This window comes from Paramisgurnus dabryanus, chromosome 7, assembly GCF_030506205.2.
Source record: "Paramisgurnus dabryanus chromosome 7, PD_genome_1.1, whole genome shotgun sequence".
In the NCBI taxonomy this organism is placed as follows: domain Eukaryota; kingdom Metazoa; phylum Chordata; class Actinopteri; order Cypriniformes; family Cobitidae; genus Paramisgurnus; species Paramisgurnus dabryanus.
Window position 1 is genome coordinate 5,547,464 of NC_133343.1, and position 20,156 is coordinate 5,567,619.

The 20,156-nt window shown below is 34.9% G+C and overlaps 3 protein-coding genes across 3 annotated transcripts; all 3 read right to left on the reverse strand.

Annotated features, from left to right (window-relative positions):
• Positions 1-67: 67 nt before the first annotated feature.
• On the reverse strand, positions 68-3,563 carry LOC135783288 (claudin-10-like). The gene is made up of 5 exons (XM_065293977.2): positions 3,292-3,563; positions 1,805-1,966; positions 1,638-1,719; positions 385-492; positions 68-296 (listed from the first exon to the last, which is right to left on the reverse strand). Exons 1-5 carry the CDS (start codon positions 3,521-3,523, stop codon positions 68-70), a joined length of 813 nt encoding a protein of 270 aa, XP_065150049.1. The 5' UTR covers positions 3,524-3,563.
• A 3,468-nt stretch (positions 3,564-7,031) lies between these two features.
• cldn10e (claudin 10e) lies at positions 7,032-12,084 on the reverse strand. The gene is made up of 5 exons (XM_065260308.2): positions 11,457-12,084; positions 8,432-8,593; positions 8,260-8,341; positions 8,031-8,144; positions 7,032-7,645 (listed from the first exon to the last, which is right to left on the reverse strand). Exons 1-5 carry the CDS (start codon positions 11,686-11,688, stop codon positions 7,288-7,290), a joined length of 948 nt encoding a protein of 315 aa, XP_065116380.2. The 5' UTR covers positions 11,689-12,084; the 3' UTR covers positions 7,032-7,287.
• Positions 12,085-14,603: 2,519 nt separating this feature from the next.
• cldn10a (claudin 10a) lies at positions 14,604-19,297 on the reverse strand. The gene is made up of 5 exons (XM_065260281.2): positions 19,078-19,297; positions 15,949-16,110; positions 15,656-15,737; positions 15,471-15,575; positions 14,604-15,345 (listed from the first exon to the last, which is right to left on the reverse strand). The coding sequence occupies exons 1-5, from the start codon at positions 19,295-19,297 to the stop codon at positions 15,198-15,200; spliced, it is 717 nt and encodes a 238-aa protein (XP_065116353.2). The 3' UTR covers positions 14,604-15,197.
• Between the last annotated feature and the right edge of the window lie 859 nt (positions 19,298-20,156).

The following is a 20,156-nucleotide window of genomic DNA, read 5'->3' on the forward strand; positions in this document are numbered from 1 at the left end:
TGATTTCATAAAGAGAAACTATACGCATTAAACAGTCAACAAGTGTCTTTTTTGCAAGTACATCGGGTCACACAGCTGAGTCTATGGGGCGCCGCGAGGGTGTGATCAATTTTGAAGGTCGACTATCTTGCGATTCGCTCCGGCCTCCACTCTGTTTATATTTGTTATGTTTGTTTGATTGGTATGAAGGGGGCACAATGACTGTTGCTGGTCTCGAGTATCCCGGCAGCATGAAGGTCCGTCTGGTACGTGCAGTCATGTATGATGGGGGGTTTCTGAGTTTTTTCTGAGTAAACCTGAGAGCAAAACAAATAGGCTTGCATTAGACTTAAAAAAATGTTGGTATTTTCTTTAAACTGAACTACAGTATAACACAGTTCTCACCTTTGAGGAAATGATTCTCTCCCAGAGAAATAACACATGACTGCACTTGCACATATGATCAGACACGATCCACCCCAGCCGATGAACAGAGCAGCACCCAGCTCAAACCTGAAAAATAGATATCATTTATTATATAAAACACCCTTAAAAAAAGAACAATGTGCTTTATAATGCATTTTAGTATAAGCAAAGTTCTTGGTGGAAAAATACTTTTTTGGGAATCGCAAAAAATAGCAATTAGCATAAGTTTGAAATGTACCAATATATCGGTTGCCAATTTTTATTTGCCGATATTTTTTATCAATTTAAAACCATCAGGATATTAGCTATTGCATGAAAATGGCCAATATAACAAACTGATTTTTTATCTGCCTTGAATGGTTGTTGCATCATCCAAAGTTTTTCTTAAAATAATTAAATATCTGCAAAAATAAAATAAAATAAAATGCTCTTGTCATTTAATGTTGGCCAATTGATAGGTTGATTATTTTGTGAAAATTATTTTATAATGGGGCAATAATCTAGCGCGGGGTTTCCTAAACTGGGGTTTGCAAACCCCTGTTTTTCTTCATGCGAGAATAGGCTTTATGCCCAGCTGCACTACTTCCTGAACTTCAGCCAGCTCCTTGTTTCCTGTCTGCCATAATTGGACAAACTGATTAATCAAGGTGTTCGTGACCTCAGTAGTCACAACAACAATAATCAGACACACCTGGATTAATCAGTTTGTCCAATAATTGCAGACAGGAAAGCCTATTGCAAGGAGTTTGTGAGTTGTTGATAAACAATTAATTGCAATTAAATCATAATGTAAATAAACAATTGTATTTAAAAAAAATGTAAGTTAAAACACTTACTAACAATATATATATATATATATATATATATATATATATATATATATATATATATATATATATATATATATATATATATATATATATATATATATATATATATATATATATATATATATATATATATATGACCATTACACAACACTACAGTTTGCAAAATGGATACGAATTATAAAATTCGTATAAAATTGAGATTTAAATCTCAATGAGATCATCTGGTTAAATAAAATTGAATCAAATTTTTTTATAAAATTCCCAGATAAAGTACCAATAACAGGCTATAATAACAACTAAATTACTACTCATTAAAAGTTTTAAGCTTTTAACACACACACATATATATGTATATATATATCAAATACATACGTTCTAAAAGTCATCATCATAAGTACATACTTCTGTTCTAGATAATATGGATCCAAATAGTCTATGCGCACTTTATTTCCCCACATGGAGTACACGATCATACCGCAGAACCCTGCAAAATAGACATACAGTAGCAATAAATCCATTTGCGTTACTCAGTTTATGCACTAAAAATCCATGTGAAGTAAGATTCTTACCAGATACCAGGTACGTCAACGCTGCTCCAAATGTAATTCGAGCGTTGGTGAGCTCAGAGCCTCCAACTTTGGTACACTTCATTCCTATGAGAGCAAGCACAGCCGCCCAGAAGCCCAAAATCACAGAGACTATGGCCAGTGCCCTGCTCACATGGAGGAAGACTAACAGCCGGAAAGAGAGAGATGAGACACAACAAATTTTTCGTAAACATTTTAAGTAGATGTTTCTCAATGTTGCCGATGTAAGTTTAAACATCATGAAACCAAACTATCATTTTAAAGGGAAATGTCAGCATAGCAGGGTTATCAAATCAACTTTTCTTTGGAAAATGCCAACAGCAATAAATAAATAAACAAGTTTAAATGAAATTCAAGAAGTTAAATCAACAAGTTTGTACGTGACTAAAACATATCGATAACACTTTACAGTAGGTTTTATTCAATAACATAGTTATATGAATAAAATAGTAGTAAATAATAAATGCATAAGCTTTTAGCAAAATAGTTTTGCTGCATTTATTATCTCATTGGCAGAGCATTGTGTTAGCAGCGCAAAAGGTAATGAATTTGAACCCAGGAAACACATACTGATAAAAATGTATACCTTATGATGCACTGTAAGTTGCTTTAGATTTGAAAGCATCTATATAAAAAAATGTTTTATCAATAATATCAGTTTCAAAAAAATTACTCTTATGACTGAATTTGTGGTCCAGGGTCACAATTGTGAGCGTTATTAATCTTTGTTAATTCATGCCAGTACCACCTTATTGTAAAGTGTCATCAACTTACCAAATTAAACAATTACGACTACTTTTGCTTAGTTAAAGCAAACATTCACTAGTCAAATAAAAAATATTAAATAGTTAAAAAGATATGCACAGGCAAAGCAGCAAAAAAAGATTAAGAGTTTACACAGCAAAACTGATATTTAAGTTTACTTCTGACAAAAGCAGTATTTAGAGAGATTAAAAACACAAAATGAATTATATTTGACTACAGAAAACTACCAAAAAGTGAAAGTTGGATCTACTGGTAACACATTGAAAAATTGAAGGTAAAAACTTAAAAAAAATTATTCAACACCAAAAAAAATCGAGCTTTTCCAGTTAAAATTTTCACTTAAAGTTGGCCAATTTTAGTTATACAATTTTTTAGGTTCTACCAATTGAAGTATTTTTTTTTACTTTAACTTTTTACAGTGTAGTAGTAAAATGTTAAAAATGTTATACAATGTGAATTATTTATTATTTTTAACTTTTTTGTGAATCCGTATGTGAAAACCCAGCAAAAGTTGTTTACTGTTTCTACATAACATTATTCTTTATAATGTAAATATCACATGTTAATATAACGTTGATATCTTTAATATTGACTAAGATCAAACATTGATAATCCTGATCTGAACTTAAGCATGGCTTTCACAGACAGGCTCACATATGGACACAGATAGCAGTTTTCTGTGACCCAACCCAATCTTTCCTTACCCGAGAGGTCCATCAAAGAAGGGTAGTATTTACAATCAGATACTCCTGTGGTATCGGAGACACAGTCCATCCAGAGGTTTGAATAATAATTACCGGTGGTGAGCATAACAGAGCCGACCTCCGAGAAGGTCCAGTATTCAGTGGCCATAGTAGAACAAATCAAAATCCAGCCACATAAACAGCTCACAAAACAACCAATCTCTACATACATCACCACAGTTCGCTGCCCCATGGTGTCTTTTTCATTACACTGATGAACAGAGACGACGTTGAAAGGTTTATGGAAAGGAAGATGAAAGATCTGCTGAGATGTTTCAAGTCAACAAGGAATACAATTACATGGTGGTGTGTGTCTTTAATGCACAGCTTTTCCTTTTATGGGTCAACCCACTGAATCCAGAAAGCTTGATTCGGCACGTTACGGTAAAACTGGAAACTGGAAAAACAACACGGTTATACCTCATAAGCAGTTTCTGAATCAGGTCAAGATAATCATTGACCCTTGACAGCTCAAACGTGTGTCTTAGTCAAGGACTAACCTTATGTCTTGTCTGTGAAACGGGGATTAAGTACTAAGTCTTAAGTTGAATTCCTTAAAAATAAATCAATTGTGTATTAGTTAATACAAACGTGACAGTACTCTGGTCAGACATGCAATAATAAATACACACTAAAGTTGGCCTACTATCACAAACCTGGCCTCCGTAGATTCCTTACAAAGTCATGCAAAGTTGAATTATATAACAACTATCAATTTTCTGATTCAAATGTAAACTGTAAGGACCCTTGAAAGCATGAAACTGAGGGTGTGGTGTGACAGCTTAGTATTGTTAAGGTCTTGTGACTGTACGTGTTCTGTCAGCATTGTCATGTTCGTTAGGGCATCACACATTTGCTGATTTCCATCTGCTAATGTCAGTGGATAGTGTACACTGCTGAGTACATGCTTTATCTACATGATTTATGTATGAGCCATCCAGCAACCTGTCACCAAGGGTTTAATGGTTAAGGCAATATTTGAAATTATCTGTGTTATGTCTGATAATTGACTCTTAACTAGAAATGTACTTTTGCAAACCAACAAGACTGTAGAAGTGTTAATACAGCTGTAACATAGGCCCTCACACAATACCTAACACTATTTTAAAGAGGTTTCACTACACAGTACAGAATTTTATTAAAAATGTAAAAACAAAACAATAAAATGATTCTTTACAGAAATTCTGAATAACAATTTTCCAGACATTACTGGTCAATTTCAAAAACGTTTTGGACAAAGTGGGACACCTAGTGTATGTTGGCTTAAAGCAAAAACCATTTAAACACCTCCAATGTTTGTGTACACATCTAGTATTTGTAAGCACCTCTGGTGTGTGTATACACCTCCAGTGTTTGTGCATGTCAGTGTTTGTATATATCTCCAGTGTTTGTATACACTTCAGTGTTTGTGTATGCCAGTGTTTGTATACACCTCCAGTGTTTGTGTATGCCAGTGTTTGTATACATCTCCAGTGTTTGTATTTGCCAGTGTTTGTATATACCTCCAGTGTTTGTGTATATCAGTGTTTGTGTATGTCAGTGTTTGTGTGCACCCCCAGTGTTTGTATAAACCTCCAGTGTTTGTACACACCTCCACTATTTTTGTATGTCAGTGTTTGTATACACCTCCAGTGTTTGTGTATATTAGTTTTTGTGTATGTTAGTGTTTGTGTGCACCTCCAGTGTTTGTATACATCTCCAGTGTTTGTATACACCTCTACTGTTTGTGTATATCAGTGTTTGTAAACACTCCCAGTGTTTGTGTATGCCAGTGTTTGTATACACCTCCAGTGTTTGTTTGTGTATGTCAGTGTTTGTATACACCTCCAGTGTTTGTGTATGTCAGTGTTTGTATACACCTCCAGTGTTTGTGTATATTAGTGTTTGTGTATGTTAGTGTTTGTATACACCTCCAGTGTTTGTATACACCTCTACTGTTTGTGTATATCAGTGTTTGTAAACACTCGCAGTGTTTGTGTATGCCAGTGTTTGTATACACCTCCAGTGTTTGTGTATGTCAGTGTTTGTGTATGCCAGTGTTTGTATACACCTCCAGTGTTTGTGTATGTCAGTGTTTGTATACACCTCCAGTGTTTATGTATTGCAGTGTTTGTTACACCTCCAGTGTTTGTGTATTATAGTGTTTGTATACACCTCCAGTGTTTGTGTACGTCAGTGTTTGTATAAACCTCCACTAATTGTGTTAAGTGTTAGTGTACACCTTCTGTGTTTGTTTATGTCAGTGTTTGTATACACATCCAGTGTTTGTGTATGTCAGTGTTTGTATACACCTCCAATGTTTGTATACACCTCCAGTGTTTGTGTATGTCAGTGTTTGTATACACCTCCAGTGTTTGTGTATGTCAGTGTTTGTATACACCTCGGTGTTTGTGTATATCAGTGTTTGTATACACCTCCAGTGTTTGTGTATTATAGTGTTTGTATACACCTCCAGTGTTTGTGTATGTCAGTGTTTGTATAAACCTCCACTATTTGTGTAAGTGTTTGTGTACACCTTCTGTGTTTGTATACACCTCCAGTGTTTGCGTACACCTCAAGTGTTTGTTTATGTCAGTGTTTGTATACACCTCCAGTGTTTGCGTACACCTCCAGTGTTTGTTTATGTCAGTGTGTGTATACACCTCCAGTGTTTGTATATTTCAGTGTTTGTATTCGCCTCCAGTGTTTGTGTATGTCAGTGCTTGTATACACCTCAGTGTTTGTGTATATCAGTGTTTGTATACACTTCCAGTGTTTGTGTATGCCAATGTTTGTATACACCTCCAGTGTTTGTGTATATCAGTGTTTGTATTTGCCAGTGTTTGTATATATCAGTGTTTGTGTACACCTCCGGTGTTTGTGTACACCTCCAGTGTTTATGTATGTCAGTGTTTATTTACACCTCCAGTGTTTATGTATGTCAGTGTTTGTGTACACCTCCGGTGTTTGTATACATCTCCAGTGTTTGCGTACACCTCCAGTGTTTATGTATGTCAGTGTTGGTTTACACCTCCAGTGTTTATTTATGTCAGTGTTTGTTTACACCTCCAGTGTACATCTCCAGTGTTTATATACACCTCCAGTGTTTATTTATGTCAGTGTTTGTTTACACCTCCAGTGTACATCTCCAGTGTTTGTATACACCTCCAGTGTTTATGTATGTCAGTGTTTGTATGCACCTTCAGTGTTTGTATGCACCTTGAGAGGTCCGGGACCACTACAGACCCCCCACAATTTGAACACTGCTCCATTTTTTGTGTATGTCAAAGTTATGATACCTACCATGTAAAAGATCACATAATATTAAAGCTTTGGATATATGTTTGTTAAGGTGCAGTGATGATGAAAATGAGAACAGTGGTAGCGACAATGTTTATGTCATATTCATGTCATGTGGAACATCGAGAAGAAGCAAAGCACAAAAACATGAATGAGCTAAAAATACAATCCTCCACAAAAAAAAACATAAATCAGCTAAAAATACAATCAAGAGACACTTTTACAGATAGCTCCCCAAATGCGATCTGCTTCATATTATGTGGATAAGCCTTTTAAATTTAAAAAATGTAAATTTAAACTCAATAGATGTGAAACAGTGTGGTCTAAAGTCTGTAATTACTAGTAAAAAGTTTTTTTTTGTTTTTCCAGGGTTTTTTACAATGTTTTTGAATACAAATATAAAATCAGCATGTTATTATACATTTAAGCTGTATGAATTGCACATGTTTGTGCAAAATTTAAATGATCCATGTGAGATTGGAAACAGGAAAAAGGTGACTGTTTATACAAAATTATATCAATATCACAAATCTATTTGAGTATTGACCTAAAAATAGTGGTTCTCGTTCTCAATGAAAACATGCTTTCAATGCTCGTGTCCAGTACACTATGTTGTCCAGCAGGTGGTACTGTGTCCACTGTTAATGTTTCCAAAGTAGTAGATCCATGCAGAATATTTTAGAGGTATGAGTTCCTGTTAAACAAGTTTGTTGTGGTTTTAGATGGAACCGATGATCTTCTCTTGTTTAAATCCGATCTGCTTATCCTTGTGGACATGGAGGAGCGCAGGGGTCGAGAAACTTCCGATTTAACAGAGCTCCTGGATTTGCGCCTGGATCCCGATGGCCGTCGAGTTCTGGAGCTCTGTCTTTTCACAGATGAAACATGAGACACAGCTGATGGTTCAGCCTGCGATGAGACCTCAGATAATGATGAGAGGCTGGATTTACTAGAGATTTCAGAGATGACAGACAGATTTGTGCGATAGGAAGGTAAAGTTTTACTATGTGAAGCAGGAACGATGGACGTTGGGGCCCTGGGGACAAAAAGAATGAGAAATATTATTAAAGGAAAAGTAGCATGCACAATTACATTTTTTTTATTTTTGTGTGAGTTCTCAGTTTATGACAACACAAAAAAATGTGTTATTAACCACCCAGCCAAATGATTAATAATTGAATGAATAAAAGCGCTAAATTAAATAAAATAAGTTATCTTGGAAAAACAGACAGGATTCTCTGCTTTCAAACGTTCTGGGCATGTTGGTTCCCACTCACGGGAAAGCTGGATGCCCACAATTGTGTTAGGGGCGGGGCTATGCTCTGTGGCTCCGGTAAGTCATCGAGCCACCGTTTTAGCCCCGCCTAAATAAAATATGTGGAAAAAAACATTGTGTGTTCTTTATCAGACCAAATAGTCACCTGTTGTATGTCTTAGACTGGATCTTGCAAACTGAAACCATGAAGAAGAATCCACCAGTGATCTGAAAGGCACATCCTGCCCATCCGAGGAACAATGGAGTTCCCAAATCAAATCTGAATGATTAACATATTAACAAAAAAAATGTGTCATTGGTCACTGTGATATATATATATATATATATATACACACAAAAGCAATGTTCGATGTTCTAATGATTATAATGCTTACTGCAATCCATCAAATCTGGGGTTGAAAAACTCTGCAGAGACGTAGTGAGCGTATATTGCGTATCCACAGGCCGACAGCAAACCTTAGAGAACAGATATACAACTCATCAGGGTGAAATGATGATGATTGTAATATAGAGCTGATGTCAAATGTAAGTTGTGATGAGATTTACCACTTATTATGTGACAGATGCTTCCTGTGGACATGGAGCGCTTCTTGTCTTTGTCTTTTCCTCCGATGTAGGTGCATTCCATTCCCACAAAACTCAAGATGAATCCCAGCACTCCGGTGGCCATCCCGGCCATCAGGAAAGCCCTTGTGATCTGAATGTGATCTGAAGATTCAAAGAACCTATTAGAGTTCTGTCTGTCTGTTTGTCTGACTGTTTATCTGTCTCTGTTTGTCGGTCTGTATGTCATTCTATGTGTCTGTCTTTTTGTGTCTGTCTGTCTGTCTGTCTGTCTGTCTGTCTTTCTTTCTTTGTTTGCCTGCCTGCATCTGTATTTGTCTGTTTGTCTTCTGTCAGTCCTTCTGTGTGTCTGTTTGTTCGGCTGTATCTTTGTCTGTCTAATTGTCTGACTGTTTTTCCTCTCTATCTGCCTGTCTGTCTGTACCTTTATTTATTTGTCTGACTGTATTTCTATCTGTCTGTTTGTCTACCTGTTTGTCTGTCTGTCTGTCTGTATCATTATTTGTCTACATGCCTGTCTGTCTGTACCTTTATTTGTCTGTCTGACTGTATTTATATCTGCCTGCCTGCCTGTCTGTCTTTCTGTCTGTCTGTCTGTATCATTATTTGTCTGTTTGTCTACATGTCTGTCTGTCTGACTGTATTTCTATCTGTCTTTTTGTCTGACTGTATTTCTATCTGTCTTTTTGTGTACCTGATTGTCTGTCTTTATCATTATTTGTCTCTCTGACTGTATTTCTATTTGTCTGTCTGTCTGTCTGTCTGTCTGTCTGTCTGTCTGTCTGTCTGTCTGTCTGTCTGTCTGTCTGTCTGTCTGTCTGTCTTTCTGTACCTTTATTTGTCTGACTGTGTTTCTATTTGTCTGCCTGTCTGTACCTTTGTTTGTCTGTCTGACTGTATTTCTATCTGTCTCTTTGTCTACCTGTTTGTATGTCTGTATCATTATTTGTCTGTCTGACAGTATTTCTATTTGTCTGTCTGTCTGTCTGTACCTTTATTTGTGGGACTGTATTTTACCTGTTTCTTTTCTACATGTTTATCTGTCTGTTTGTCTACCTGTTTTCTGTCTTTCTTTATCATTATCTGTCTGTCTGTTTGTCTACATGTTTGTTTGTTTGTTTGTTTGTCTGTCTGTCTGTCTGTACCTTTATTTGTCTGTCTGACTGTATTTCTATCTGTCTCTTTGTCTACCTGTTTGTCTGTCTGTATCATTATTTGTCTATCTGACTGTATTTCTATGTGTCTTTCTGTCTGTTTGTACCTTTATTTGTCTGACTGTATTTTACATATTTTTGTCTACATGTTTATCTGTCTGTCTGTATCATTATTTGTCTGTCTGACTGTATTTTTATCTGTTTTTTTGTCTGTCTGTCTGTCTGTCTGTCTGTCTGTCTGTCTGTCTGTCTGGCTGGCTGTATCATTATTTGTCTGTCTGACGGTATTTCTATCTGTTTTTTTGTCTGTCTGTCTGTCTATCTGTCTGTATCATTATTTGTCTGTCTGACTGTATTTCTTTCTGTCTGTTTGTCTACATGTTTGTTTATCTGTCTGTCTGTATCATTATTTGTCTGTCTGACTGCATTTCTACCTATCTTTTTGTCTACTCTACATGTTTATCTGTCTGTCTGTATCATTATTTGTCTGTCTGACTGTATTTCTATCTGGCTTTTTGTCTGTCTGTCTGTATTGTTATTTGTGGTTTTTTTTGTTTGTCTATTTGTCTGTCTTTACCTTTATTTGTCTGTCTGACTGTATTTCTATCTGGCTTTTTGTCTGTCTGTCTGTATTGTTATTTGTGTTTTTTTTTTGTCTATTTGTCTGTCTTTACCTTTATTTGTCTGTCTGACTGTATTTATTTCTGTCTGTTTCTCTTTACATGTTTGTTTATCTGTCTGTCTGTACCTTGATTTGTCTGTCTGACTGTATTTTTGTCTACATGTTTGTTTGTTTGTTTGTTTGCCTGTCTGTCTGTATCATTATTTGTCTGTCTGACTGCATTTATACCTGTCTTTTTGTCTACATGTTTCTCTGTCTGTCTGTATCATTATTTGTCTGTCTGACTGTATTTTTGTCTACATGTTTGTTTGTTTGACTGTCTGTCTGTATTATTATTTGTCTGTCTGACTGTATTTCCACCTGTCTTTTTGTCTACATGTTTGTCTGTCTGTCTGTCTGTCTGTCTGTATCATTATTGGTCTGTCTGATTGTATTTTTTATCTATCTGTCTGTCTGTCTGTCTGTCTGTACCTTTATTTGTCTGACTGTATTTCTATCTGTCTTTTTGTCTGCCTGTTTGTTTGTCTGTCTGTCTGTATTAATATTTGTCTGTCTGTCTGTATCATTATTTGTCTGTCTGACTGTATTTCTATTTGTCTGTCTGTCTGTCTGTCTTTACCTTTATTTGTTTGTCTGACTGTATTTCTACCTGTCTTTTTGTCTACATGTTTGTCTGTCTGTCTGTATTATTATTTGTCTGTCTGACTGTATTTTTATTTGTCTGTCTGTCTGTCTGTCTGTCTGTATCCTTATTTGTCTGTCTGTCTTTACCTTTATTTGTCTGTCTGATTGTATTTCTACCTGTCTTTTTGTCTACATGTTTGTCTGTCTGTCTGTATCATTATTTGTCTGTCTTGACTCTTGACTGTATTTCTATCTGTCTGTTTGTCTACCTGTTTGTTTGTTTGTCTGTCTGTCTGTCTGTCTGAATCATTATTTGTCTGACTATTTTTATCTCTGTTTGTTTGTCTTTGTCTTTATCTTTATTTATTTGTCTGACTGTATTTCCGTCTGTCTATCTGTATCTTTATCTGGCTATTTGTCGATTGTATATCTGTCTGTCTGTTTGTCTATACCGTTAACTGTCTGTTTATCTGACAGTTTTTTTTCTCTTTGTTTGTCTGACAATTGTGTTCTCTCTGCGTGTCTGTCTCTCTTAACTGTTAAGCATTGTCTGTATTGTGTCTTTACAGTGTGAATGTAGACTAAAAGTGTTTGGTAATGTCCATACCTTCCACAGCCCATAGCACAGGGAAGTCGTAGCAGTTGGATGTGGCAGCTGAATCCGTGTAGCAGGCCCTCCACAAACTGGACCAGTACCATCCCACTGTGATAATGGAGCTTCCCCCCTGCCCTCCGACAGAAGCGACCTTCCAGCCCTCCATGGCGATAGAGCAAGCGACAAAAATCCAGCCCATTAACGTCAAGAGTAAACCCCAGATCTGCATATCTCGAACCTTCATCTTTGCTCTGGTGTCTGTCCTACTTTCAGATATCTGTTTTTCTGTACACTGCTTGTGGTCTTTCTTGATCAGGTCATATCCATTGTACTGTTGCCTCTCTTGATCTCCTAGATCGAGCCTTGCTTGGGACCAGCCAATAATCTTGTTTCATTAGTTTTTTGCTGATATGAATGTTTTGCCCTGCATGTTCCCAGAGACTGTTTTAAGTTTCTGGTGGATGGTGAGAATCCTTATCTTGCTTTTTAGCTCAAATTTCACTTATATATAAACATACACACATGCATGCCTACCATTTAAAACCTCTATTTTCTAAGGACTTGGAGGAGCTGGTTGAAACCATGAAGAAAAATCCACCAGGGTGTGTTGGTTAAATGTATGGGTGTGTTACGAGTGTTTTCAAAAGGGCCTTTATTTTTTTCCTAAAAATAGCCACAGGGTTCATAACTGAACTTTATTCTTTTCATTAAGGTAGTGTATGCGTGTTGTTTTCTAGACAATGTTTCAGGTGTGTGTGTCTGATACTGTATAAGATTCCAGCATTTGATGATGATGGGTATGCACTTTGATCCGGTTTAGAAGGACGTTTCCTGTTCCTCTCCTGGAGAATGTCTGGAGACCTTTTGCTTTCCTCATGGTTTTTTCTAATGAATCCAGGATGAATTACAGATGATGAATTACGCCTTTGTTTGCTAGAAGAGTCTCAAACATTATCTAAAAGACACTTTAGAAATGGCACTTCACCTTTTACTTGAAGTATCTTTATCAGAAGGGATGTTCAGGGTCTGAAATAAGATCTGATGCCCTCTGGTGTCCAGCGTTAGATTTCTGATCATGGTGGGCTTGTGGGCCTAATGTTTATTAGCAGTGCTTTAAAATAAATCTATATTTATTGCTAATGGCATTTTCTTTTATCTTTATCAAATGAGAAATGACCAATGAAGAAGGTTCGTAACATTCATGAAATGTTGACTGTTAACCTCAGGAGTCAAACTAAATGTCTGCACTGCTGTGTATATACTACATATGCCTACTGTGTTTTATATTTTGATGCATTTATTGTCTTGCCATTAACTTTTTCCATATGCCTGTTTATGTTGGCAGTATTTGTAAGAGACAATAAAGATTATATTCTATTTCTATATTCTATTCTCTGATATTCTATTTCTTTATTCTATTTTATTATATTCTAGTTCTATACTTTATTTCTATATTCTATTCTATTTTCTGCTATTCTATTATATCTTATTCTATTTCTATATTTTATTTCTATATAAAATTCTATTCCATTTTTTATATTCTATTCTATTATATTCTATTTCTATAATATTTTCTATTTTTTCTATTTTATTCTATTCTAATTCTATTATATTTATATATTTATTTTCTGTTCTCTAGTCTCTGCTATTCTATTTCAAAATTTTCTATTTCTATACTCAATTCTCTGCTAATCTATTCTATTTCTATGTTCTATTTTATATTCTTTTTCTGTATTTTATTATTTTCTATTTATATATTCTATTGTATTTCTATATTATGTTCTATGCTATTCTATTCTATGTTCTATTCTATTATTTTCAATTTCTTTATTTTATTTCTATATTATGTTCTATGCTACTATTCTATTCCATGTTCTATTCTATTATCTATATTTTATTTTATTTCTATATTATGTTCTATGCTATTCTATTCTATATTCTATTCCATTATTTTCTATTTCTATATTCTATTTTATTTCTATGTTATGTTCTATACTATTCTATTACATATTCTATTCTATTATTTTCTATTTCTATATTCTATTCTATTTCTATATTCTATTATTCTATTCTATTTTATTTATATATTATTTTCTATTTTTATATTATTTTATTTGTATATATTTTATTTTAATAATATTCTACTTCTATTTTATATTCTATTTTTGATTCTCTGCTATTCTTTTCCATATTCTATTTCTATATTCTATTCTATTTCTATATTCTACTCTATTATTTTTTGTTTCTATATTTTATTCTTTCTCTGCTATTCTATATTCTATTATATTCTATTTCTATATAATATTCTCTGCTATTCTATTTCATTTCTATATTCTACTCTATTATTTTTTGTTTCTATATTCTATTCTCTGCTATTCTATTTCTATATTCTATTCTATTATTTTATTCTCTTTTTTACATTCTATTCTATTATTTTCTATATTCTATTCTTTATATCTTTTATTCTCTTTTTTATATTCTATTCTATTATCTTCTATATTCTATTCTATTATTTTCTATATTCTTTTCTATTTCTATATCATTTTTTATTTCTATATTAAATTCTATTCCATTTCTATATTAAATTCTACTCTATTTCTATATTATGTTCTATTAAATTTCTATATTATATTTTCTACTATTCAGTTTCTATATTATATTATATTATATTATATTATATTCCGTTTTAAATAAATTGTTTTATTTTCTATACATTTTATACGAGATTTGTGATGCATCCCTGTTACAAACAGTTGAAGCCAGTTTGTGTTTTTTTTATTTTCTAGCAATAATCATTGAATTAACATCAAATTTAATGTATCAAATGCATTTATAAAATAACAGAATTTACATGATTTGACATCACTCAAATTAAAATTGTGTTGACAAATTGATAATTGTTTTTACATTTACTTGAGTAACAAGGTAGATAATAATTTTTCTAACACATTTAAATAGTTCTTACATAAAAAATTGGTTAAACTTTCAATTAACAATACATCTACGGAATTTATAAAATCCTAGTTAATGTTAGTTTCAACATTTTAAATTCAAAATATGTATTTATTGTATTGAAATACTTTAAAACCTTTTAACAAATAAAGCACAGAAGTACTGAGCACTTGTTAAGGAAGTGTCTGACACAACACAAAGACTGTCAGCCAGCAGCAGCAGCCCGCTGAAGCTCTGGGATCAGAGTCTAAGGTTTCCACTGATCAAGAGGTGAAGAGAGACCTCAGGTCTGGAGCAATAAGTGATTTCCGACTCATTTTCCGTATTGAGACCTATAGTCAGTGGAGCGCAGCTGTGGTCCTTGTCCTTTCCAGTCAAGCCTATCATCAATTCATCTGATTTAGGATCAGTTTAAAGACCTAAGTGAAGATGTTTGGTGGTTCTGTGTACACTGAGACTTGAGAAGTTGATGAAAATTAACTAGGTTAAAACCAAAAAATAACAAAATAAAACCACAAACTAACCATGGTTTTCCTAATAGTAATCAAAAAACTTTTACCACAAAAACGACATGATTAATGGTCATAAAGGTTGACATGTAAACAAAATATATGCAACATAAAATACACTAAAATACATAACGTTTCCTGTACAGTACATGTTATATACAATCCTCTTGCTTCAAATAATGTTAAAGCCTCATATAACGTGCTCCTCTTTTTCATCCATGCAAGTATTTGTTTGATAGTTTATACTGTAGCCCCTAGTTTTTATCTTCTCCACGTTTATGGAAAGGTCCAATCAGACGTATGCATTCCTCCCAAACTGTCTGCCGGATGATCCTGTCCGGTCTGAAGGGAGTGTCTGAGGAACTTCAGAGGTCTTGGTAATCTTAGTGACCTTGTTTTGTGCTGATATGACAGAGGTCGCACCATTATAAGAGTACTCCCTGTTCCAGAGGAGAACAGCAAGGTTGATTATGGGTGATGTTTTGCAGTTATGCATGTTTAGCTTTGGGATCTATTTATTTACTTATCTAAATCATAATGTGATATGTAAGTATCAGACTTTCACCTGATGCTGAATCCCTCTGTCATGGAATAGCAAAAGACAAAGCCTCCAAGAATACTGAGAACAGATCCTGACCAGCCGATGAACAGGGCCGCACCAAGTTCAAATCTAAACAGGGATAGGAAGGTCACTTGTGTTGGCATATAGGTGGCACACACATGGTGGTAAAAAGACGTGTTATTTCTTACTTCTGTTTAAAAAATAGTGGGTCGAAAAACTCAGATGTTATCCTGTGTGCATACAGAGAACAGGCCGCCATAGAGCAGATTCCTGCAAAGAGATCTGGTATTTAGTTTGTTTTAAAAAAAATACACATTTGCACCTAAATACTCTATATTAGTACTTCAAAGGTACATATTGGTACCAAATGTATATATTTCATAACCCTTTTAAAGGCTACTGCCCCTGTGACAGCTGGCATACTTAACACATTTTTTTAATATTGTAAGGTAAAGCAACTGTGAGTTTGTTAATCAGGTACCACTGAGAATGAAGTGTAATCCACACAGACAGGTGATCCTGGCTTTGGTGGTCTCTGAGCCCCCGATTTTAGTACACTTCATCCCAACAAGAGCCAGAATAGCTCCAAAGAATCCCAGACACACGGCTGAGATCATCAGAGCTCGACACACCTGGATATAAGCTAAAAAACAGGAGATCAGACAACTATAAGTAAATTTCAAAGTAAAGCTATAACAACAGCACATAACACAACATACCCACAGGGTTTTCATAGGAAGTCTACACTAACCCAGTGTTGGTTCAAAAAGAGACGAACCCAACCCGTTGGGATGTTATTATACCCTGTTCTGGATTCATTCATTTTCAACCCTAGTTGAAAATAACCCAGCATTTAAGAGTGATTGTTGTGTCAGATATGGACAAGCACAACCGTTGGGTTATACTGGGTTGTTGTTTTTCCTATGGTGCCCCAGATCTGCTTGGTTTCAACCCAAATTGTATCCAATCATTTTAACCCAACACTCTAAAAAAGGCGTTAGGGTCAAAAAGGGACGAACCCATACTGTTGGATTGTTTTAACCCAAAATGCTGTTTTTTTAACCCATTGTTTGGTCAAATGTACACATTTTCTAGGTTTATTGAACCCAACACCAGCAGATTTGTCCCCTTTTGACGCAACGCTAGGTTGAAAATAACCCAGCATTTTTTGACAGAATAAGTATGATTGCAGTTATTTTTGCATATGCTAAATTTCTGGTGAAATGCCAAATCCTTGAGTCATGCCACAAATATTCACAGCCTCAAACATGACTGTGTGTAATTATATAGCCACACATCCAAATACATTACCTGCATTTGCACAGTGCCCTGAGGGAACAGTGTTTCTGTGGGTTCCTTGCATTTGTATGCAAATGTTAAACATAATTAAATCATTGCATGCTAGGGTTGTTAAAAACGATATTTTCCTACCTTCTTTGCCTTTGAGATATGCATTACTTGCAGGTCGTAACAGAGGTAATGAGTGAAAACAATTAGGTTTAGAAAGGTCATCATTTACTGTAATGGTGCTTTTGCATTACTGTTGAATCTTGAAAACCTTGGTATTACTGTAGCTCAGTGGTAGAGCATTTCAAAGGTTGTGGGTTTGAATGCAGGAAAATGTGTAATAATATAAGTTATACCTTAAAATACACTGTAAGTTCCTTTGGATAAAAGCATCAGCCAAATGGATAAATGTGCACCATAAAACCATTCATAAGTTGCAAGGGTATAATTACAGCAGTAGCCAACAATACATTGTATGAGTCAAAATTATTGATTTTTATTTCATTAGGATATTAAGTAAGATCATGTTTCATGAAGATATTTTGTAAATTTTCTACTGCAAAATATATATCATTAGTTATGTGTTGCTTAGGTTAGTTGCTTAGTGTTATTGCAGCTGGGTTGCCGGTAATTTACCGTAGATTTAAATTTATGTTATTTACTGGCAAGAATTTGTTCAAAGTTAAATAAAAGTCTTTGTATTTACAGAAAAAAAAACTATACAATAACAGCCTCATGCAAAGCATTCTGGGAACCAGAAATCATCATCAACCTTTTTCTGTTTTTTGCTTCAGATTTTGTTTCCCAAAATGTTTTGCTTGATGCTGTTTTTTAAGTTTTACTCTGTAAAGACAAAGACTTGTAAATGTTTAATGTTCATTTAACTTTGAACAAAATGTTGCCAGTAAATAACATAAATTTAAATCTACGGTAAATTACCGGCAACCCAGCTGCAATAACACTGTAATTTCTACAGAAAAGGTGATTTTCTTGATATTTAGATTTTTTGCAACCTTTATGATTTATGATGATTCCTATCATAACAAATCACACATCAAGGGACATTTTAGATGATGTACAAAAATAGGTTTTGTGGTCCATGGTCACAAATGTAATTATTGTGAAACAATATGAGATTAAAGGGACACTCCACTTTTTTGAAAATATGCTAATTTTCCAGCTCCCCTAGAGTTAAACATTTGATTTTTACCGTTTTGAAATCCATTCAGCCGATCTCTGGGTCTGGTGCTAGCACTTTTAGCATAGCTTAGCATAATCCATTGAATCTGATTAGACCATTAGCATCGCGCCTGAAAAAATAACCAAAGAGTATGGATATTTTTCCTATTTAAAACTTGACTCTACTGTAGTTACATTGTGTACTAAGACCGATAGAAAATTAAAAGTTGCGATTTTCTAGGAAGAAATGGCTAGGAACTATACTCTCATTCTGGCGTAATAATCAAGGACTTTGCTGCTGTAACATGGCTGCAGGAGGTGCAATGATATTACGTAGTGATATCGCTGGAATAAAAGTATAGTTCCTAGCCATATCGGCCTAGAAAATCGCAACTTTTAATTTTCCGTCGGTCTTAGTACATGATATAACAACAGAAGAGTCAAGTTTTGAAGAGGAAAAATATCGAAACTCTTTGGTTATTTTTTAGGCGCGATGCTAATGGTCTAATCAGATTCAATGGATTGTGCTAAGCTATGCTAAAATGCTCAGCTGAAAAATGAGCATATTTTTTAAAAAAGTGGAGTGTCCCTTTAAGAAAATAATCAAATGTTCATTTCAAGTGAATTTTTGGATGTTTTCGGCACCATTGGCACTCTTTTGGACAACTTACTGATTTAAGTGAACTTTTTGGCTTCACACTTTTTCTGTTGTGGCACTTTCTGCCAAAACAGCATTTAGGCAATTTAATACCATGATTTGCCTTTTCCAAACAATTAGACACCTGTACTTTTTGGAGGGAAGTAAAAGAGCGATTTAATGAGCATCATATCCCACAAACACACTGACACAGACACTCTTCAAAAATTAAGGTGCATCAAGATGCCATCGAAGAACCATTTTTGGCTGAAATTTTTGGTTGCACAAAAGGTTCTTTGTAGTGACAAAGGTACTTTAGAATATAAGAAATGGTTCTTTAAAAAGCATTTGACTAAATGGTTCTTTGAGGAACCAAAAATAGTTCATGCATTGATGTGATCCTTTTAAGCTTAATTTTTTTGGTTTAATCAACATGTGAGGATGTTTTATAAACCCATACACAGACACACTCAGATGCTATCTATTTTAAAGAAAAAAATGATCTACCATCCAGTGCTAGCATAGATGGAAAGTCCTTGCAGTTGGAAACTCCGGTGGAATCCGTAACGCACGTCTTCCAGAGATTAGACCAAAACGTTGCTGTTGTTATGACTGTCCCATCCACCGATGACACCTTCCAGTAGTCAGTTGGGAGCGTGGAAGAGATGAGAATCCAGCCGGATATGGTCAGCAGGAAGGCGACGATCTCTGTTGCCATGTTACCCATGTTCCCAAGCAAAAGTACCTCTGAGATCTCAGATCCAGAATCAATAATTTTGTAAAGGGATGCTCATTTATATATTTAACAGGGAGGGATCTGGCTGCAAAACTTTTCGACAACTGACCAATAGCCTTTTGTTTTCATGTGCCCACACTCTTATGCACACACATCCAACCATCACTCCGCAAGAATCATTTTGAGTGAGTCGGCAAAGATGCTGGAGGTCAGTAGGTTAGTACATTAAAGATGAGCGTTACGGGAGGGGCCTGATATGTCATCGCCTGAAACGGATGCTGGGGAAATGAGTGCTCCGATAAGAGAAAAGGTCTGATGCGAGAGATAAAACTTTGAAACTGTTGAAATTGCATTCACTTAAAGAATTCATTTGGACCGTTGTGGGTCATGGTACTCTGAGAATGCAGCGACCTCTGGAGGTAAGAATCTGGATGTGGGTACTCCTCAAATTTTATTTAATCGATGGCTGGATTGGATTCTTTCTTATCAAATCAAGCATGTAATTGTAAATAAACACTATGTGAACTACAGGACATCAATCATGTTGAAATCTCTTATAATATAAAATAATATTGCACATGAAAAAGTGCTCAGAGAAAGAGCGAGTGCATATAAAATATCAAAGCTATCTAAAGTTTCACATCCCTCCTGTTTGCTCTTAAAATAACAGGTCCAGGTCAAGTATATAGTTGTTTAAGTGTATGTTGTACGTTTAAGTTACAGTATATATTTGTTTTACATGCCTGCTCTCAGCTAGATCTTTAAAGGCTTGACTGTTCCCAACAGAGGGAGGTACAAAACTAAACCTGACCTGACCAAAACATAGAGGCTTCTTCAGTCAGCAGCTGCC